This window comes from Sylvia atricapilla, chromosome 23 (assembly GCF_009819655.1).
Source record: "Sylvia atricapilla isolate bSylAtr1 chromosome 23, bSylAtr1.pri, whole genome shotgun sequence".
Taxonomy (NCBI): Eukaryota; Metazoa; Chordata; class Aves; order Passeriformes; family Sylviidae; genus Sylvia; species Sylvia atricapilla.
Window position 1 is genome coordinate 3,292,492 of NC_089162.1, and position 22,285 is coordinate 3,314,776.

The window sequence follows — 22,285 nt, forward strand, 5'->3', positions numbered from 1 at the left end:
GTGTGCCCCATCAGAAACTGGGTCCTGATCTATACTAATTCTTTACTAGCTGTAATATAGGTACCTTATTATCATTGTGCACTGAATTGTTTATCTACTAGTAGTGTTTCTTTGTTTCTCCTGTACAGTAAGTAATCTGTTTAAGGCTTATGGCTGTTTTCCTTGGTCTATTCAAGAAATAATTCATGTTGTAATAGGCCTGATTGGTCATTGTTAAGAACTAGTGAGTGACAGCAGGTTTTGGGGTGCTGACCCCAATAAAGCTGCTGTCTACTGCCAGAGGCCTGGGCAGAGGCAGGGACTTGTCCAAGCTCCCCATTTGTAGCATCCACCCCAGGCAGTTCCGCCCCAGGCAGCACCTCTGTGGCCCTCAGCACTCACCTGTACAAGGCTGCCCATCCCACAGCTGGAGAAGTGCAGTGCTTTGGGAAGTGGCAGCCAACAACACCAATGGCCACAGAACCGAGCTGGACTCGGCACTGAAACCAAAGCTGGGATTTATGAGTGGGGTTTTTGTCCAGCTGTTGGGCTCCACATGGGCAAACCAAGACACAGGAGGGAAGCACCTTGTCCAAGGCCCCCTGGAAGTGCAGGAATGGCCCATCTAGGAAGAAAGGTGGTCTCTGCTGAGGTGTTTAAGCTGCAGTCTCAGGCTAGGTAAGGCTAAGGACACCTCCAGAGTGAGGCAGTGCAGCTGCCAGCCTGGGGACAGCTGGGCAGCACAGCCTCTCCAGGCATTCCCAGCAGGCAGGACAGTCCTGTCTCGCTGCTCCTGCCCTGTGGAATGACGCCGGGTGCCTCTGCTCCCTGTGCTCACCAGAAAAGGATTGGAGCCACCAGGGGCCGCTTTGGCCACCTGCACTTGCCAAGGCAGATGCTTTGAATGCCACTCAGCCCCAGCGCCCTGCCCTGCTCCCTGGCAGGCTCAGCCTCCCGTTCTGCTCTCAGCTCGCTCTCTTAGATCAGGGATCTCCCAGAGCTAATCTCATCACTGCTAATTACTGCAAACGAGAGCAGAAGAGCTCTGGCACTTGCCCTTCTGCATTATACAGCTGCTAACGGCAGCCCCTGTCCACAGGGAACAATAATGTGTGTCTCCTGCATTTCACAGCACATTTCCTTGGCTCAGTGACCTTAACTGCAGAGACATATCTGAGAGGAGAAGCCTCTACGAGCACAGCACACGAGTGAATGAAGGAACCCTTTCTGCTTTATTCATGTGAGGAGTCTGTCTCAAGATGCTGCCAGAGCCAGCCTCAAAGGGGACGGGGGAAGAAAGAAATTCAGTCTGAATTCACTTTCAGCTTTCACAGCGTGTGTATTCCTGTGGCTGTGCAAGCTAAAGTGAGAGCCATCAGGGAAGGGAAAGAGGCATGCATGAGGAAATAAATAGGAGACCCCGGTATGAAAACTGGCAGCTGACAGAGAAGGAAGCAATCCTCCTTTCTTGTCCCTTGCTGCAAGAGTTTGGCCTCAAGAGAGCAAGGGAATGAGGAATTTCTGAGCTGGAAGCCAGGTGAGGTGCCTGGTACTGTAAGATTATTCAAACCTGCAGACAGGAGTTCATTTAGAGCCCCAGCTGGACTGGAACAAAGGGCGAAGGTGGGAAAGCCCATGGCAAATCTTCCCCTGCTCAAGCCCAACCAGAGTGTCAGGACATGCTGAAATTCAGCCCTGGAGCTGCAAACTTCCAGGGGAAGATCTCAGCCCCTCTGCCTGGGAGACATCCACACCCAAGTGCTGGAATAGGAATTGCTCCAGGGGGGAAAAGCTGCACATGTCTCCTGGCACAGAGACATCTCTCCCCCAGGCAGTGCAGGGAGGGCTCTGCTTCTCCAGCAGGGGAAGAGAAATCTGTGACAAACTCCTGCTCCTCGTGTGTGCAGCAAGGCAGAGCCAAGCCCAGAGCACATCTCTGAACAAGATGTCCTGGAAAGGCCGTGGCTGTGCTGGCACAGCCCAGGGGTGGCTCTGGCAGGGCACAGCCGGGGTCTGTGTGGAGCAGGCTCCCCATAGCCACGGAATTTAACCCTGGGATGGGAGCAGGCAAAGGCCAACGGCAGGCAAGGGAAAGGATCCCTCAGATAAAAGCAGACAGGGATTAACAGACAGCCAAGTGGTGGAGGAGGAAGGTGGGTAAGACCAGATCAGCTGGAAATCTCCGGGATGAAGCGAGGAAGGAGGATGGCTGAGGTTTCTTTGCACGCTGGGCAGCAGGGGATGTTCCAGCCCTAACAAGGCTCCCCACAGGGGAAGGAGCTCCTCATTAACTCCCTTTCCATGGAAGCTGCCTGCTGATCACACGCCACAGACAAACCAGGGTTCCCATTGCTTCCCACGGGATGCTTTGACTCTGCAAACACACGGGGTAACAGAGCTCCGGAGAAAACCAGAGCACCGCTGCAGCGACTACAGCCAAGACTGATGCAGAGCTCAGGAGAGGACATGCCCAACATCTCCTCAGCTCACTCACAGCATCTCTCACCCCTTCCCCAAGCAAATCAGCCCCATTCATCCCCCCCAGCAGCCTCTTACCTCCTCGAAGAGCTCCAGGCTGTAGGTGTTATCATCATCAGCGAAGTAAACAATCCCGGGCTGGCTGTTGTTTTTGTTAAAGGTCTCTCTCAGCCACCTGAGGGCCAGGTTCCTCTGCATGGTGCCGCGGGGGATGCGGGGGTCCCTCATGTCCCCTCGCAGTTTGTAGTTGCGGGGCGTCTCCACGTTCAGGTGGGTGTAGTTGAGCCCCGTGTCCCGCAGCAGGCGGGTGATGAGCGGCGTGCGGCGCTGGGAATCCTCCACCAGGATCCAGTGAAGGTTGGGGACGTGCAGGAGCGTGTTGGCCAACCTGGTCAGCTCTGCCTTCTGCACGGGCCGGCTGTAGGTGGGGGTCACCACGTGGATGGTGGGCAGCGTGTCCGACCACGGGGGCGGCCGCGTGTAAACGTACTCTGTCCTCACCACCTCCACAATGTCCCGGTCCGACAGGCAGTATTCCTTGGAGTCCAAGCCTGCAGCGAGATCACGCTGGGGGTCACCACCATCATCTGGGCACGGGCATGGAGAGAAGAGAAAGCCGCATGGACTCGGGGTCCGGCACGCCCCGGCTGAGCCAGCGGCCAGCAGCGCCTCACCAGGAGGGGAAACAGGCTGGGGTGGAGGCTTTCATAGATAAATAAAGGCATCAGGGACAAACACACGTGAGGAAGGAAGAGTCTGCTGCTAGAAAACCAGCACCAAAAAAATAAAATAAGTAAATAAAGGCCTGAGAGCCCAGGACAAGTGGGCCGAGCGCTGACAACAAGCAGCTTCAGAAAGTACCCAGGAGAGACAGGACTGCAGAGCAAGTAGATCTAGATAAAGAAAATAGCCATGTGGACTGATGATCCATCATCTCTGGAAAGCCCCAGTGCTCTGGGCACCACGCTCAGTGGGGCAGGACTCACAGATCTGCACTCAGGAGCTGGAGCACCTGGACTGGGAGGCAGCGGAAAAACTGGTGGAAAACACCAGGCCAGTGAAGATCCCCAGCAGCACGGTCTGGGCAGGACACTGCAGTGCCCCACTGCTCTCTGACAGGCACAGAGAAGTGGGGAAAGACACACTTCGAATCCAGAAACGGAGAGTGGAAATTAGAGACTGTAATTGTTGGTTTCTTTCCTGCAGAGACTTTCCACTGTCTCTAACTCACCTGCCTCAAAAAGGCCCCTCCAGCTCTGAACATAGCAGCTCCCTCAGGGGTGCAGATGTGAGCACTGAACAGCCTAAAGATCGAATACTCTGATCCAAACACATAAAATCCCTGCAAATTGTTCACATTCAGCTCAAGGAAAACCAGTGTTGATGCACTCGCCGCTTTTCCAGGGTGCAACTTCCACGTTTTCCACTGCAGAGCAGCAGGAATGCCACGGTCTGCAGACATGAAGGGGGACCCCCACTCAGGATGTAAGGCTGCCTCTCCAGTGGGCACAGAACACTTTGAGCCATAGATTATAAATATATATATATATATATAATTTTTTTTTTTTAAGCAGTAACTTGAGATGAGAAAGAATAGGAACAGAGAGCCATTAGATCTGACCCAGCAGGGGACTACCCATGGCATTTTCATAGCATGTTATTCTTCCAGCAGCACAGACTTTGATACCTGAACCAAATGAAGGCTTTGTATCCCATGGCACTGACAGAGGGGGGGTGGATATTTGGGAGAGGGAACAGGGTACATGTTGCTATCAGGCCCTGTGTACTGCAAAGCACCTCAGCATCCCACAGCAGAGCTCTCTGAGAGCAGAGAACGCTGGAATCAACTCAGAAATAAATCTGAGAAATGCATCGGACACAGACACAAATGTAATTAGCCAGGACGGTGCCTGAGACAAGTTTGCAAAGGCCTGCAGGTCAAAGGCTCAGCTGTGAGCCCTGGCATGGGGAAGTGCTGCTGTTCTGGGCATCTCCAGGTGCACATCTCTCCCAGCACCTGGGAGCAGACTAGCTCAGAAACGCTTCACTAGAACAAAATGATTCCTCTCAAGAGCTTTCAGGTCGGTCTCTGCTTTCCACTGGGGGCTCTGAGAAGAAGAGAAGTGTCTCATCGAAGTCATTGGTGAGTTCTTGACCGAGCCATTGGAGCAGTGTCTGTAACTGCAGGGGCCATTCACAGAAAACAGCTCTTAGGGCAGTGATCAGACTGCTGTACAGACAGGCAGCGTGTTTTTACTCATCTTTAAAGTCCTCCTTTAGGGCCCAGTCCTCTTTTAGATCCCTCATTCTCTGAAACACTGCCCACCTTCCAGAAGGGATCAGAGTCATTTTTCCCTGCCCAAAGCCTCAGAGGAAAAGGGAGAAAGGGAAAACTGCTCAGGACAGACTGAACTTCCTGCAACTCAAACTGCACATCAGAGTGTCCAGCAAAGGGATAAGCAGCTATGGAGGATGGGGATAAACAATGAAGGGGAGAGAATCCCTCAGAGAAAGGGACCAGAGAGGATGAAAGTGTCCTGAAAATGAGCCAGCCTTCTTCCCCCAGACCAGCCTGCCCCCAGCAGAAGGGCAGAACCAAGAAGGAAGGGGGCAGAAGGTTCCACGGCTTCTTCCAGCCTCCAAGAACCTTCACAGCCCTTAGACATTGTTGCTGTGCCAAAAACAAGACCAAACTGGGATGCTTCTGGCCAAAAGGGTTCCCTCAGAACCTCCTGGAGCCCCCAAACTTGGACCAGGGCTGTATTTACTGCAGTGTGTGACAGGCAGTGTGGAGTCAACATCTCAGAGCACTTTGACTCCCCCAGACAGGTGAGATCTGGCTCTCCCCTTCTCCTTCAAGTGCAGGAGTGCTGCTATTCTGCTTTCCATAAAAAAGTGCTCTCAGCCTCACGTTTCCCAGAGCAGCTGCCTCGAGTGGCAGCTTTGTTTCCTCTGCTCCTTCCTTTGCAGCTTTCCTGCTGGGATAACTTTGTGTGCAGAGCGCTGCAGAGGCCAGCAGGGAGGGAATCCTCCTCAGGGAACAAAGAGAAGCAGCACTCTGGAATTCGGGCCATAAAGAGCTCTCCAAGTGCAGCAAGCACATCCCATGGCGTGGAGTTTGATGCCTCTGAAGAACCCCTACTTGCACTGGGCTGTTCCTAGAGCAGAGGTGGGGAGGCTCCTGCATGGGCATGGTCTGGGAGCTGAGATGAGCATGGCTGCCATGGAGAAATGGAATGAGAGAGGAGATGAGGACGAAGGGAGGATGCACGGGCTTGGCATGGGCTGGTTTGGTTTCTCTCACCCTTGTGCACTGCAAGCAGAGGAGCAATGGTGCTCTGGTGCCAGACGGTGATTAGCAGTGTCCAGGGCAGAACTATCAGCACGATAGCCAGGATGTCTCGTCTCTTCGGCATCTCCAAGACTGACTGGGCCCACAGCTCCTCATTACCTGACAGTGAAAACCCCAGAGACAGAACAGCAGAGCACATGGAGAACAGAAATAAATGGGCAGGAAGGAGCAAGGACAGAGAGAGAGAGAGAGAGAGCGCGAGAGAGGAGGGAGAGAGCAGCCAAGGCGACACGACTCGTGGGTCTTACCAGTGCTTACAACCCACCCATTGCAGAAGCAGGTTTGGAGGGGCCTCGGCTGCTGAGCCCAGGAGCAGGAGGGCACTTCTGCAGGACACTGCTGGGGCTGCCAGCAGGAACCTCAGGGACTCATGTGGAAGGAAACCTGCAACACAGAGCAAAGGCCAGTAGGCACAGAAAGCACCAGAGTTCTCCTGGAGAAGGACAAAGCCCACTGAGGCAGTGAGCAGCAGCAGCAGTGTCCCACCCCTCCAGGGAGATGCCCCCTGGGTGTCCAGGGCCTTGCCTTCCCTTTGCATCCCCTTGTCAAGCAAGTCCCTCTGGTCAGGTAGGTGAAAGCTGCTCAGTGCTGCAGTGTCTGAGCCATCCCAGCAGAACAGAACCTTGCCAGTGGAACCAGTCTGAGCCTTCCTCTCCAGCCAGCCAAGCCCATGGAAGGAACAGAAGCTGCCACAACCACACCACTGACACATCAGCACATGCTGTGACCCCATATCCTCCCCCTTGGCCAGGCAGAGCTCTCGGGGTGGCTGCACCTCTGATCCTGGGGAACAGAAATGTGAGCCCGTGGTTTTCCTCATGCCTTGAGAGTTCAGCTTTTGTATTTTTCATCCATTTGTAACCCTGCAGTTGTTTAGTGCAGAGCTCCAAACCCCACACACAGTGTGAGCTGCTGCTGCCCCACTTTGGGCACACACAACAATTCCTCTCCAGGCCTGGCAGTCAAGGAGCCCTCACTGCCTCAGGCCTCAGAGATGGGAACAAAAGGGAGTTGGGGGCAGCAAACTTGGGCTCAATGATTCATTACCTGGAGCTGGAATTGGGAGATGAACCCCCAATGTGCAAATGGCCCCAACTGATCCAAGTGTGCAAAGCCGTGACCATTGTCCATTTTGGGTGCAGCCCCTGGGGGGCTTTGTCTGCCCTAAATGTACCTGAGACCCTTCCATAAACAGAACTGCTTTTTATTCCCTTAATTCTGTCTGTTCTCTGTTTTTAGGTAGCCCTGGAAAAAGGCATCATTCCCATCAATATTCCCTCAGCTCAGCCCATCCTGTGGGCAGCTCCAACGCAGCCAGTTTCAGCTCAGCCTTCCAGCAGCCAGCTCAGGTTGCTTCCCTCTCGGAGGTGCAGTGCCTGGAGTATATTAAAGTGCCACAATGGCTTAGTTTGATGCAACACGAGCACATCCAAGATTTAAGCAGACTGGATTTCCGCCCGGCGCCTCGGCGAGCAAAGCGCAGCACTTAGCGGGGCTGCGGCGCTCCGTGGGCAGTTTGCAAACACGGGTAGCACTTTAGTGCTGCTGCTCCCATGTGGGGACACGCTTCAGAGGCTGCTAGAAGGGCTGCAGTGCAGGCAGGCAGAGCCCAGGGATGCTGCAGAAGGAGCACAGGGCTCTGGGGAAAGCGCTCCTCTCCCACGGACAGTGATCTGGGAGTTATCACATCCCCTCCTTAAATCCCCTCGAGCTCTTGGTGCCACTCGACTTGTGAAAATATTTTCCTAGAGATGGTTTCTTCTTGGTGGCATGGGGCAGGCGTGGAGAAATCCAGGTTCAGATCGCTGATTAGCCCAAATTGGGTTGATCTGAGTTTCCCTTGGCCACTGGGCTGTACAGCCAGCCCACCTGGAGTGAAATGGCTCCAAGAACTGACAGGTTTTTTTCCTCTAAAGGCGTCTTGCAATCAAGCAATATTCAAGTGGCTGGATACAACCTGGTTCTTCCAAATTAGCACTTCAATCACAAAGGTATTCATTTACCAAGGAAAATAAGAGGGAATGGGGTCATAGGTTGGGCTTTGTCCTTAAAAGTGTCATGTAAATGTCCCTCAACTAAAGTTTCAGTGAATCATTTTTTTTCCATGCATGCAAAACCCAAACTCGTAGGAAAATTTCCAGCCAACTCTAGCAAACAGCCACTTCCCCAGTCAGAGCTCTCTCATTTGCTTTCAGAATTGGTGAAAGCAGCCTCATTCAGACAAAATAAACCAGAGAGGAAGAGGAGGAATTATTCCAGCAAGCATCAGCCTTCTGCATCCCTGTCCAGCTCTTGGAGCCAGAGAATTCCTGCTGGCCTCGATCTGCCAAAGCACAGTGCCCAGAGGAAAGAGCATCTGGCCTCATCCCTGCTGTCCCTGCGGATGCTGACTGTGCCTGAACAGAGGACAGGGAGTGCTGGCATCCTTGAAATCCTCTGATAAGGCTGGAACAGGTTCCCTGAGCATCCCTGCAGGGCAGGGCCACAAGGGGCAGCTGGAAGGGCTGAACACCTTACCCAGTATGGTTCCTTCCCCAGAAATGCACCCAGGAGAGGATTCTGCTGCTGGAGAGGGAGGACACAACAGCTGAAAAAGCCACTCTCTGAGTGGCCCTGTGAGGCTGCCACAGTGGGCTGGCCTCCCCAAGTGCCCTGTTTGTCATGGGCAGCTTCCTCCAGACACAGCCCCTACCTTAGAGCTGCCTTTTCCCTGCCTTATGCCCATCCAGGCTCAATTCAGCCTCGTCCCACGGGCCAGGCTGGGCTTGCCATGATGGAAAACGGGCCCCAGCATCGATTCCCTTCCATTTGCTCCAGCAGCTCCCTGGTCACTCTGCTGTCCCCGTGGAGCTCCAGCTGCCCAGGGCCAGCACAGCCCACTCGTGGCCCAGCAAGGAGAGCTGCCAGGCACAGGGAATGTTCCAGGGCTCCCTTCCCTGTGCCCCGGAGCTGGCTGAGCTCCCCATGCACCATCGGTGCAGATGCCACTCAGATGTAAGTGGCTGCCATGGATGTCCCCAAAGGGACACGAGCCCAGGGGTGTCACACATGGCCATGAGTGGCTGGAAGGGACATGGAGCCAGATCCTGACCCCAGTTCTGGCCACGCTCTGCACCCTGAGCTGCCCAGCAACATCCAGAGAGCACAAGGGGCTCTGCTCCGCAGCATTTCCTCACTGCTAATTCCTGATGGGATTGGCTTTTATTGATGGTCCTGGCTGAAGGACGTGGTGAGAATTCCTTTGGGGCAGCTGTGAGCGCTATGGAATCTCCATCCAGAGCTTTTCAAGCTTCCCTCTCAACACCCTGATGCCACCGAGGGCTCTCAGTGTCACAGAGCCACATTCCCTCCTCTCATCACGGGCCAAAGCTGCCAAAGGTGAAATCCATTTCCTCCTGTGAACAGCATCAGCCAGGAATTGCATGGGAAACTGTGATTTTACACTGCTGGTGAGAGCAGTCACATCTTTGCAGCCCCAGACAGAGAGCTTGCCTTAAACCCCAAAATTCCCCCATTGCCAAAGCCACGTGATGATTTTTGTTGCTGTTTGTGGCACGAGACAAAAATTGGGAAAAAATGATGTTCCTCTTCAAGGCCTTCACTCTACCCCTTCCCCATCATTAACAGCACTCTCCTTTTCCCACTGAAATTGTTCAAAACAAAACCTGCTTCGTTCAGCTTGTCACTTTTAAACTTCTCCTCTCTCCTCTTCCCCAGGGAAATGAAGGAGGAGGAACAAATTTAAACATCAATTAAAACAATCAAACTCCATTTTCTACTACAGAAAGTATCCTGCCTTTTTTTTTTTTTTTTTTTTTTCACTTTTGAAAACTGAGGTGAAAGCCACGAATCACTGGCTCAAATATAAATGATTTTGGAGTTAAATTACTCCTAAAACAAAGAAGTTTTGCATGGTTTTGGGAAGAACTGGATGCCACAAGATGAAAGAGATCCCCGTCCTCCGGCAGAGGGCAATGGTGTCGAGGAATGACAATATGGAAAGGGCACTGATCTAATAAAAAAGCTTTAATAAATCCTGGAGCCACGTGTTAGTAACACGCTGGATTATTAAACACTGAAGGTTCTTTTTTTAAATCAAGTTAATTGGCATCAGCTCTGACACTTGCCATAGGAAGGAGTGATTTGATCTGCAGCCTTTATAGTCAGTTTTACCTTCATTCCTCCTCTGGGGCTGCTCAGCCCCAGCGTCATTAATCCTTGGTTTGCCCACACTGAAGAGAAGTGATTTAGAAAATGTTAGACTAAAGAATGGCTTGATTTGAATTTGTGCCTATACATCTTACTGGAGTAAAAACACTGTCTGGATGTGAAGAAAACACACCCCAAAAAAATCCCCAGACAAACCGAGCAAACACTTTGTTGTGCTCCAAACAAGCCAGGAAATAACAAACAAACGCTGCCAAAACCTGCAACAAAAGCTTTGCAAAGAAAATAAACACTCGCACTTCGGGATATTCTCTCCAAAAGCTTTTCCTTCCCAAAATTTAAACGCAGATTTAGTTCCTTTCACTTTTTCAACAGCAGCTGGGGCTGGTCCCTGCTGAAAAACGGTGCTGGAGTGGCACAAGACAGAGCTGGTCCCTCTGCTCTGCCCACCTCAACCAACAACCCTGTGACCCTAAAACCCCCTCTGGATTCACAGCCAGGCACAGAAATCATCCCCAGGGATGTCCTGTGCCCAGAGAGGGAAACTGAGGCACGGGGTGGTGGCAGCACAGCAGACACTGGGGACAAGGGTGGGTAAGGATAAAGGGACAGCTTGGATTGGTTAGGGACAACCTGGGGTACTGTGAGGTGTCCCTGCCCATGGAAAGGGGTGGGACTGAATGAGGTATAAATTCCCTCCAACCCAACCCAGGCTGGAATTTTGGGATTCTGGAGCAGTTCTGAGCTCCAGGTGCTTCACTCTCATCCCTGCTCCTTCCCACACTGCTTGGCAGGGGATGGGCACTCCGAGGTTCTGTCTAAGATTTTGGGTGTTTGGCAGAACAGGCTTGTAAAGCACAGGCTAAAAATAAAGGTAGTAATAAAAGCCTTTTGCTCGTTAATTACTCTGTAAGCCATTACTGCCTAAAAACCCCATAACTTTAATGGGGGCTATTATAAGTATAGTAGCAAAACTGTGGAGCTAATTAGTGTTTAGTTATTAAGCAGAACATAGCCAGAACTGAGTAATGAGCACACAGAATTGCTGCTTCTTGGAGGATTTAATCAGGGGTGGTGTTTTCGAGCTCAGATTCTCCCGATGCAGGGGACAAAAGGACAGAGGATTTTCAGACCAGCCCTCCCAGAGTGCTGTGAGGGGGAATGGCCATCCCTGAGCTGATCTGTGCAGCACAAAACCTCGGAGTGTGAGTCAACAAAGGGAGGGAGAATGATCAGAAATGCTTCAGGTCTCCAGGAGAATCCTTCCAGCCAGAGGAGACCTGGATTCATCAATGAGAATCCAAATTTTGGAGCCAATGCTGCAATGGAGGGTGAGGGTTTGCATCATCTCAGCATTTGTTTCCTTCTTTTAAAAATTAAAATAATTCCTATGACCAGAAATACAGAAATAATGTATTCTTCTTTTTATTTTTTTTTTCCAGATCTCAGAAATTCAGAGATACTGGAAAAACCTTGTTAGGAAGCTCAGTTTCTGGAGTTTCAGGTTTTTTTCACTCAATATTTCTCCAGCTTCACCTACAAACCACAGTCACTGCACTTGCCTTGCCTACAGAGCCATTCCTTGTGTCCTCCAAGCTGCCACAGAAACTGAGGCATAAAATTTCCCTGACCTTGCAACAGCTGAGGCAAAACCCAACCCACCCTTCCCTTCAGCTTCAAATGGGATCAAGGGCACAGATTATCTCCCACAACAACAGCAACAACAAAAAATTAACCAAGCTTCTCAGAACAACACTTAAATTTTAAAGCAAGCATGAGTAAAGTGGATCAAGGGAGCTCAACACAAGCACAATTAGCTGCTGGAACTTATTGCCACAGGATACTGAGAAGAACAAGAACTTAACAGGATTCGAAAAAGGATTAGTGGTGTATGTGAATAAACTGCATATCCAGAATTAGAATGAACCACCCACCAGTTTGGAAAACATGTAAACCCTCGAGTTTCGGAGCTTCAGCCAAATTTTAACAAGCATCAGAAACTTTCTCTTCTCCAGATTAATCCCCCCTCCATGGTGGAATGAGGACAGAAGGTGTGGTGGCATTGCTCTTATGCTGTGACACAGCACCAGGGTTCCAACAGCAAGGCCCATCTCCTGGGAAAGCTTGGAAAGCTTGAGTTTATTGTCCCAAATGAAAAGATTGGATTTATTGTCCTGTTCTCACTCTGCACTCACCCCCACGGTGCCCAAGTGCTGTCCAGATTTCTCCTTAACCACAGCCACTGCACTTCCTCTCCTTGTTGCTCCAAAAGGATCTTTCCCAAGGCTGGAAAAGGCAGGAATCTTTTCATGAAGTGATTTTTGGAGAAGGCTGAACCTGGGCTTTGCAACCTCCTTGTGCTGAGCAAAGCAGGAGCAAAACAACGTGTCACAGCCTTGGCAGCAGCAGTGGTGAGGTCCTGCATGCTGGGACAGCCCCACCAGGGAATGGCAGCACTTTTAGGGACCCTTTCTGCTTCCAGAGGGTTGCTCTGCTCTGCCAGGATTGGCAGCACTCTCTCCAGCCAGGAGAGCTGTGGTTGGACTCAGGTCTGGGGTTGGGAAGCAGCAGCCAGTCCTCCCAGATGAACGGCTGCACCTCACACGTGGTTTTTAAAAAGCATCTCTCCCCAGATGAAAAGCTGTTTGACTTACAGCCCACTTCCAAACCAGAAAGGTGACTGGGAGTTGTTTTCCTTTGGGAAAAAGTTGGTGGATTTTTGTTAAGGTTGCTGATGGGTGAGTGCTGGGGAAATGCTCCAGCAAAATGAGCTCGTTTCAGGGTTTCTCCATCCAACCTCCTCATCTGGTGACACAGCACACCTCGAGTTGTCCCCTCTGCTCAGCTCAGGCCCCATCAGCACTGCCAGCATCAGACACATTCCCAGCCTCTCTGTTCCCACCTCTGTGGTCTGCATTGCACTGAATATTTTGTGCGCCGCTGGCTCCCGTGGATCTGAAAAAGTGACATTAACAAAGGATGACCCAATTCCAACGTGATGGGGCTCAGCTCCACAGCTCCATAATAGGCTTTGCATACGCTTTGTCCGAGGGGTTTGAAGGCACCAGCTGCCACGTGACACCTCCGGGGAACAGGTGGCAGGTCACAGTGACCAAACCTCACTTTTCCAGGGGAAAAGCCTCACCTCTCCAACCTGCAGGCCAGAAAACTGCATTTTTTTTTCCCCAGGATGTGCAAGGCTGAATCATGGAGCCAAATGTGTCAAAACTTCCTCCGGACGTTCCTTTCTCCCTCTACCCAAGGAAGCCTAACGAGCCAAAGCAGCACAACGCAGCAGAGCAATAAAAGGAGCCAGACTGATGCTGGAGTGAGGATTCCATCAGCTCCACCACCCCGCAGCTTGTGCTGCTGATGGTTGAGAGAAGCCCCAGGCTTTTACACCCTGAGTGAGTGAATGCTGGAGGATGCTGTGGGTGCACCTGGAGCCCTGCGCTGGTGGGACACGCTGGGAGCCGCCTCCTCTCACATTGGCACTTGGCAAAGTTCACAAATCCACCCCTCAGACAGCAAGAGCTGTGCCCAGCCAGCCACAATCCCCAAATTCCCAATTTTATCTCCCAATTCCCAAAGTTCTCAATTACAGACTTGGAGAGGAGACTGCTCTCCCCCCACACCCAGAGCCAGGGGGGCACAGCAGGGTGGGACACACCTTTGGCATCCTCTGGCAGCAGCTCAGCAGCCCCACAGCCATCAGCACTCACTTTTAATTAAACAGTCCTTCCCTACCCCTGGAAGAAAATAAATCCTGCTCTATTTTAAAAAGAGTTATTAATAACCTGATTCTAATGTATAAAAGAGAAGAGGAGAAAGAAGCTCACAGAGCTGTGAGCAAGTTCCACTGCAGAAAGCCACCACTGGGCTCTCTAAACACCTCAGAAAGGGATTTAGTTTTTAAAGACATGATTATTCTCTTTTCAATAGCAAACATCAAATATCTTAAAGGTGTTGTTTTTTGTTTTTTGTTTTTTTTTTTTTTCAAAAAGAAACTCCATGAAGGCATCCAAATTCTCCATCACTTTTGGAAACAGCAGCAGCCGTTTCCAAGGCACAAGTCCCTGAAGATAGAGGTGAAGTAGAAAGAGCTTTGCAGGAGCTGCTGCTGGAGCTGCTGGACACTGTGCCCAGGCTGGGGGATGCTCCAGACAGGCATCCAGGAGTGTTCCTTTCCTTGGGAGCTGAGCGAGGCTGCTCCTGCCTGGGGGAGGCAGAGTGCTCCTGGCAATGAATTCCCACTCTGGATTTCCTCCCTGCTCCTCCCCACAGAGCTGCTCAGAGCTGGGGGAGTCTGCAAGGAGCTGCTTTGATTGTCAGAAGCACCCGGAGCAGCCACAGTGGGAATCTGAGCTGAGGAGTGTCTGGGCTGTGAATTCACGTTGAAGTTTCTGCCTTGTTCCAAACCAGCTTTTCACTGCAGAGGAGCTGCCAAGGCTCCCGGGGTGACTCTGCACCCTGACACCTTGATCTCCTGTCCCAGCAGCACACAGCACATCCCAGCACTGCAGGGAGAGATGGAGGGTGTAGCAGTGCCAGTCACAGTGATGCCTCAGGATTTGAGTTTTCTATTTCTAACCCTGCAGTTGTTTAGTGTAGAGCTCCACACCCCACACACAGTGTGAGCTGCTGCTGCCCCACTTTGGGCACACACAACAATTCCTCTCCAGGCCTGGCAGTCAAGGAGCCCTCACTGCCTCAGGCCTCAGAGATGGGAACAAAAGGGAGTTGGGGGCAGCAAACTTGGGCTCAATGATTCATTACCTGGAGCTGGAATTGGGAGATGAACCCCCAATGTGCAAATGGCCCCAACTGATCCAAGTGTGCAAAGCCGTGACCATTGTCCATTTTGGGTGCAGCCCCTGGGGGGCTTTGTCTGCCCTAAATGTACCTGAGACCCTTCAATAAACAGAACTGCTTTTTATTCTCTTCATTTCATCTGCCCTCTGTTTTTAGGTAGCCCTGATAAGGCATCAACAGGAGAATTTCCAGCAGGTTTTTACTCCCGTGGCTTTTCAGGACAGCTCCAGCAAAGCTCAGAGTGGCACTCAGAGCTCCCAGCTCCCCACTGAGCAGCTGGACAAGAAATCAGCCACTACATCAGGCTGGAGAGGAAATTCCCAGCTCCCATCCCCATTAGGTGGCTCCTTTAAAGGGATGAGGCTCAAATCCCGATCCCTGCTCAGTGCTGAGTGCCCAAACAGGAGTCACTAATGGGACTGAGGAATTAATGTTGATTCTTTGATAGTGTGGAAAGGGAAGCAGGGGGGGTGGAATTTGGCATAATTAAGCAGATGCCAAGCTATAATTCAGCAGCTTGCAGCGCAATCAATCGGTGCTCACAGCCCTGCAGTCCATTAGTGCAGCCACAAACCTCCACACCCTGCTTGGAAGGTCAGTTTTAAATTGCCTCCCTGGTGGATTTCCAGTCCCTGCCCAAATTCTGACCCTGCTGGGCCTGCTGAAAGGAGCACACAGGGCTTCCTGAGGTGCTCTCATCATCCTTGGCTCACCAGCTCTCTCCCCAGGGAACAAGAACTTCTGCCTGGGCACCTTTGACATGTCAGGATAACCTGGCCCATCTTCCATGTGAGAGGAATTTGGCAGGGAAGCATTCCTTCTCTTCTAGCAGCACAAAACCCCATCTGCCAATCCAATAAACCCGGAGCTATTCCAGCACTGCCTGAGGAAATGGGATTTGGCTCCTGGAGGGAAAGGCACAGGATGAATGTACCGCTTTGTCCAGCTTCCAGCCCCAGTCTGCTCCTCACTCTGGCTTCCCTGTGGCTGAGTTATTCTGGCTCACCTCCCCTCGGCCTGCTCTGAGGTGAGATGGGAGCAGCTGCCCACTTTTGGCCAGGAGTCACAAGGCACGGGGAGCTCAGAGGCTGAGCACAGCGGTGACACTGGCACTGACACCTGAGGTGCTGGCAGGGTCCAGCTGTCACCATTCCCATGGACTGGAGAGGGTCATTTCTCCTGATTTTGGGATCACTTAAGGTCCAAGCCCATCCAGATTTCCTGAACGAGAAATGAGGACCTAAATTGGTGCCTTAAGATTTGAGCTTTTGTATTTTTCATCCATTTGTAACCCTGCAGTTGTTTAGTGCAGAACTCCAAACCCCACACACAGTGTGAGCTGCTGCTGCCCCACTTTGGGCACACACAACAATTCCTCTCCAGGCCTGGCAGTCAAGGAGCCCTCACTGCCTCAGGCCTCAGAGATGGGAACAAAAGGGAGTTGGGGGCAGCAAACTTGGGCTCAATGATTCATTACCTGGAGCTGGAATTGGGAGATGAACCCCCAATGTGCAAATGGCCCCAACTGATCCAAGTGTGCAAAGCCGTGACCATTGTCCATTTTGGGTGCAGCCCCTGGGGGGCTTTGTCTGCCTGAAATGTACCTGAGACCCTTCCATAAACAGAACTGCTTTTTATTCTCTTCATTTCATCTGCCCTCTGTTTTTAGGTAGCCCTGATAAGGCATCAAAACAGAAGTTGAGACAGAATGAAGCCAGTTTCACAACTCATAACTCAGTGAGCACGAGGTTGTCACAGCAAGAAAAGCATCCCTGTGCTGTCCCCCTGCCAGCACCACTCCCCAGCCCCTGCTCTTCCCAGGAGCATCCTCAGCCCTGGGAAAAGCTCGTCCTGCTTGGCCAAGCACCGTCCTGCTGCCAAATACTCCTGGTGGTCCACAGAGTGTCCCAGCAGCAGGGAACTCTGATCTACAGGTGGCTGAGGGACACCCAGACTCCCCTGCAGGCTTTTACTTGCAAGGTGAGGTGCCAGATGAGCCCTTGGGGAGCTCTGAGGAACTGGAGGGGTTTGTAAGGGCTGCTCTAAGAATATTGTAATCACGCAGTAATTATGGTGCATCTCAAATCAACCAGGCAAATCACAGCGTTATTATCACGGCTGTCACCAGCCTTGGCTGGCAGAGATCAGGCCCAAGGAGGGAGCAGGGCTGAGGGAACATCCACACAGCTCCACCACACTCCCTTCAGGCTGCCCAGCACACACCCCACCAGCCTGGCAGCTTCCTCCTGCCCAGGGCCACATCTGTCCTTCCCTCAGCTGCAGCTCAAGGTACCACGCTTAATTAGTCAGGCTGATTTTACCTTTTTTTCTTTTTAATTAAACAACCATCTTCAAGCACAAGAGCGGCCCTTGTGATTTGATTGGAACTGTCAGTCTTTCAAATGTCATTCCTGTAGATGACTAATCTTTAAAAACATGAGTTACTCAACTCATTGACTCGGTTGATGATGAGCCAGAGCAGAAAAGATGGTTGAGACAGAGAGGGAGGATCCAGAGCTGCGTGAGCTCTGAAGGTGCTGCATGAGGCCACTGTGCAGCAGGAGGGGCTGGGGATTCCTGGGAGATGCAGGCTGTGGAAATGGGGCTGTGGCACATCACTGGGGACATTCTGGGCATTCCTGTTCCTCCCAGCCACTGTAATGCTGATAAAAAAAGAGGATTTTCTGTCCCAGCCTCTCTGAGTGTGCTGGGTTTCAGCACAGAGCGAAGCCACTCATTCCCTCTGCCCCCAGTGTGGGCTGTTGGTGGAGTTCTCCTGCTGCTGGAGTTGTCCTGTTCTAATCCTGCCTTTGGAACAGGGTTCCCTGCACTCCCTGACCCTCTCTTTTCCCATATCCACCCACTGTGGCACGGCTTTGGGAAGCATCCCAAGCGTTACAGGCTGAAAATGTCCCCCAGCACGAGCAGCAGAGGGGACAGGTGCTGATCCCACCCCAAAAGTGGATTGTTCCCCACCCCACAGGCTCTGTCCTGGCGCTGCAGGGCTCCCACCCTGCTCTGAACCAGGGTAACTTGGGCTCTCAGGTGAGTCATTCACTCTGAGCCTTCTGGAACGAGACAAAAAGGGCTGCCAGGTGAGGCAGAGACAGTGCTGGCAGCGTTTTCAAAAGACAAACGGGTGGCAGGAGGGAGGTGCACATGTGGGGTGACACCTTTGGGGGTTGCAGCAAATCCTTTGCCACAGTGGCTTCACGGCTGTCAGGTTTCCCAACGCCAAGGGACAGTGGCAGGGACAGAGCTCAGGTCTCCCTGCTCCCCTTCCACACGTGTTCCTGCTGGTGCAAACCCCCAAAACGTTCAGCAGCAGCAGATTTATGGGGTGCAGCGTTTCCCTGACAGGAATTCCTGCGTCCTCTCAGCGCCACAGCCAGTTACTCCTCCAGAGAGGGCAGCAATTGGCAGCTCCCCCTCCTCCCCTCCTTTGGGCTTTATTTATAGAAAGGCACCTTTTATTGCCATTTTTCCTCTTTGCTGAGGCCAGCCTGCCAGGCTGGAGGCAGAGACAGAATCTGCACCTGGAGGATCCAGGCAGATCCCCCCTTGCTGCCAGGGGAGTCCTCTCAGAGGTTAATAAACTGGTTTTATTCCCAGTTGTGCCTGCCAGGCCCCTTCTCAATGCTCCTCTCTGAACTCTGCCTGCTTACACTTGGGAGAATTTAGGAGTTAAAGGAATATAACTTCATAACTTTAACTAACTAACTCCAAGGGAGATGAGGCTTCAAACTGGGCCACCCAAGAGTGAGCTGAGCTCTCTCCACGCTGCTGCCCAGTCTCTGACAGAGTTGTCCTTTCCCACACAGATTCCAAACCATCTTTTCAACACTCCCCGTGGGCCTGATATTTCTGGGTCTGAGAGATTTTAGCCTGCTAACAGCTGCTAATTTTTTCCCAAGGAAAAAAAAAAAAATCTCAGACCCAGAAATATCAGGCCCAAAACTCCCTGTTTCTAGCACTTGTAATTTTTTGTCCCCCGCTAAAAATCACATCAGGGATGAAGCTCCTCGACCTGACAAACAGAAGGAAACGCTTCCAAAGCCTCACAGAAGGTGATTCCAGGAGCTGCACTCCCCGGGAAGGTGAATATGTCCGAGTCATGCCTGATGAATGTGACACTATTATGAGAAAGACACTGGGAGAATTATTCATCAGCAGTGACTTTTGTGGCTCCAATCTCCATAAGCAGCTGCTGCTCATCCAGGTGGATCACAGCCCACCTGAATAAACCCCTGGCTGGTCCTACAAGCCAGAGCAGCCTCTCCTGGAGCTCTGCATCCCTGCAGCCTCCATGGGAGCCAGGGATGGCAGGAGGGAAAATTCCTGCATCTCCAAGGCTGCAGGGAGCAGGCAGACAGTGCCATAAACTGACTGGCAGCCTTTCAAAGGTGGCAGGCTTGTGCCAGATTATCCTTCTCTCTCCCAAATTAGAAGCAGAACGTGCCACTAGAAAGTCAGGTGAAAGCTGTCTCTCAAGGAAGAGAGAGGCTGAAAACATCCTGCTGATCTGGGCACAGCCAGTTCCTCCCAAAAATCCCCCCAGCCTCTGGGCTGGCCCAAAGCTGCCCTGGCAGGCTTGTCCTGGGTTGCTGACCCACAGCATAAACTGTGCTGGGCTTTATTCACAGCACCAGTGATTCAAACATGGTTTTCCTGCCATGGACACAGCCACATGAAACCCCTCTTGGAGGCAGAGAAATGGCATCCTTACAGATATTCCCCTTCCCCAGCCCCAGAGCCCAGCTGGGCAGTGCGGTATTGCACTAATATATGTTTTAATATAAATACACAGTGATATACTCCTGCTGACTGCAGGAGACACAAAACCACCAGCCAGGCTCCCTCTCTGCCTCAGTGACACACATTTACATCCAAACATCACCTCTGCCAGTTTGCCAGCCCCCAGCCAGCTCCAGGTCCAGCCCAGGGCTGCCTCACTCCCTGAGCCTCCCTCCTGCCTTCCGACACCCAGCCCCCTCCCAGCTCTGCCTCTCAGCAACCATCACGTGCATCTATTATTCAGGAGAAATATCAAGTTATTCATGAGCCAAAGCAGGCTCCAGGTACTGCACCCAGCCTGACAAAACCCCTTCTGTTTGAGCTGCTCCCTTCCCAGCTGAACTCGGGGAGAGGAGAGAGGCTCTGCTCTGGCCTGGGTCCCTCCAGGGATTTATGGCTTTGAGGGACAGGAGGAGCAGTCCTGCCAGCCTCTCCCTCATCATGTGCCCAGTGTCCCTCGGTAATGGCCATGGCTCTGGCTCCCTCCCCTCCTGCACTCTCCACAAACCCCAGCCTGCCCCTGGGCTGGAGAGAGCTCCCCACAAGGACAGGGGGCTGCCAGGGCAGGGGGGACACGGGCAGGGACTTCAGTCACACACCAGGGACACCTCCAGCCACAGCTGCACACACCAGCTCCTGCCTCTCTCCAGCCTGAACCTGGAGGTGGCGGTGAGGATTTCACCCAGCTCATCCCTGCTCGGGGTTGGACCACGGCTCCTGCACCCAGTGAAACACCAGGGAAGATTTCTCTCAGCATTGCCCCTCATCCACACGCTCAGGAAACGCTCCCAGGGGTGCTGCTCCCGTGCTGGTGGCACAGCCTGGGCAGGAGAGCAGGAGCAGGATGGAATATTCAAGCTCCACGTGTGTCTCCTTGCGCTCTGAGCACCCACAGCCCTCCGAAAACAGAGCAAAACACTCCAGTGCACACCACACAAAAAACCCCCTAAATCCTGCACTGGAGCACCCAGAAATGCTGCAGCACTCTGATGGGCTTCTGCTGGGTGAGGGAGGCCTTGGGGGAAGGATTCCACGGGACAAATTCCTTCCACAGGACTGTAGGATGGCTTTTTTAATTTTTTTTTTTTTTTTTAAATGGTGGATGAGGCAGACATGAGCTGAAGCTGGGAAAGCCTCACTTGGATTCACTAGTCCCAGCACAGTTCCAGGTTTATTTTCTGTGTCACAGTCTCTGGGATTTAGGTGTAAAAACCATAAGAGGTGACCCAGCCTGTGGTGCCAGGGCAGGGTCACTCCCACAAGGAACAGTCCTGGTTCTCACTGAGCCTCTGTGAAGAGAAACTCATTGGGACACATTTCTTCTTCAGCTTTAGGAGCTGCTGAGCAGATGGAAAAATGCAAAGGGTGAAATCCAAGGAGTTCAGCCAGAGCTCCAAGGTGGAATTTTATGGCCAAGTCCAAGGGGAGGTGACCCAGGCACCCACCCCACTGTGACACTGGCACCCTCACACACTCAAGCAGCACCCAAGAGCATTTCAGCCCAAATCTCAGTGCAAACTCCAACTTATCCAAAGTGTGACCCCTGGCCCCTGATGGCCACAGGAATGCTGCTTTTGGTTCCCTGGGAGCCCGAGTGGGCCCCAAATCATGCTGGATTATGTTATGATAATGCTGGAAGTATTATAAATGCTCTGTGTGCCAGACAAATCCTGGAGCAGGCTTCCAAATCCCCTCAAAATCCCCTCTTGCGTCTCTACATTCATCCATTCATGAAATCCAGAGCAGAGCCTCAGCATCCATCCCTCTGCTCCGAGGCTCTTTCCAGCTGAATGGAAGGTGAGACAGACTCGGGGTATTTCTCCTGGATTAGTCCTTTTTTTTTTTAATATTTTTTGCCTTTCAGGAGCCAAATCTGCAGAGAACCCGCAGGGCATTTAGGAATGATGTCCAGCAAGGCAAGTGAGACAAATCCCGTGGCTCTTTCTCCTGTCAGAGAGTGAAGTGTGTCTCATTCTCCTGCTCCACAGGAGCAGGGAGGTCCCCTCAGCAGAGCTGTATGGCTGCATTATTTTTGCAAACAACAGGGCGAGTTTAATTGGTTTATTATTGGGGAAATCCTTTAGATGAGATCAGCTTCACCCTGGAAATCCCTTTTTTTCTTTATGGCTGAACCTATCTGAGGAGACACCCCAAACCTCAAACACTGAAGCAAAGGGTTCCCCACCTTTTGAGAGTGAGCAGATTTCTCCCTCTGAGCCACAGCTTTCAATTCCCCTCTCCACTGCTCTCCAAGAACAGCACAGAAATCCCTGTAGAGAAGCTTAGCTCTTGTCCTGGCTTTAGGAAAAGAGCTCAGATCCAGGCAGGAGGGGGATCTCGAGCATTTCCTATTTACTCTGCTGTCACAGGCAGGCACATCGCCTTGTGCTGCCCGTGGCTCCCAGGGAGAGCAGAGCTGCAGGGATTTCACTGCAGCTGGGAAATTGCTCCAAGGCTCTGTGGTACCCGGGCTGGGCAGCGACAGAGGGAGAGCAACAGCACAGGGCTGTGCAGAGGGAAGGAACTCACTTCCAGGATGGAAAATAAAAGGGTGTGGAAATGTGCCCCGAGGTGTTTTAGTGCCCAGAACTGAGCAAGGGAAGGAACTCACTTCCAGGAGAGAAAAAAAAGGATGTGGAAGTGTATCCCAAGCTGTTTTACTGCCCAGAACTATGAAGAGGAAAGGAGCTCACTTCCAGGATG

At 52.1% G+C, this 22,285-nt stretch overlaps 1 protein-coding gene across 6 annotated transcripts in view; it reads right to left on the reverse strand.

Annotated features, from left to right (window-relative positions):
- B3GAT1 (beta-1,3-glucuronyltransferase 1) overlaps positions 1-22,285 on the reverse strand; it is a 34,444-nt gene that overhangs the window by 7,777 nt on the left and 4,382 nt on the right. Inside the window, exons 2-4 of one of the 6 annotated variants that reach the window (XM_066334673.1) lie at positions 6,075-6,193; positions 5,762-5,908; positions 2,536-3,008 (exon numbers count right to left, since the gene is read on the reverse strand). In XM_066334673.1, the coding sequence (XP_066190770.1) occupies positions 2,536-3,008; positions 5,762-5,908; positions 6,075-6,078 (624 nt within the window). In that variant the 5' untranslated portion in view covers positions 6,079-6,193. Of the gene's footprint in view, positions 1-2,535; positions 3,045-5,761; positions 6,194-22,285 lie in introns of all 6 variants that reach the window. The other 5 variants (XM_066334672.1, XM_066334674.1, XM_066334671.1 and 2 more) reach the window with 5 other exon arrangements.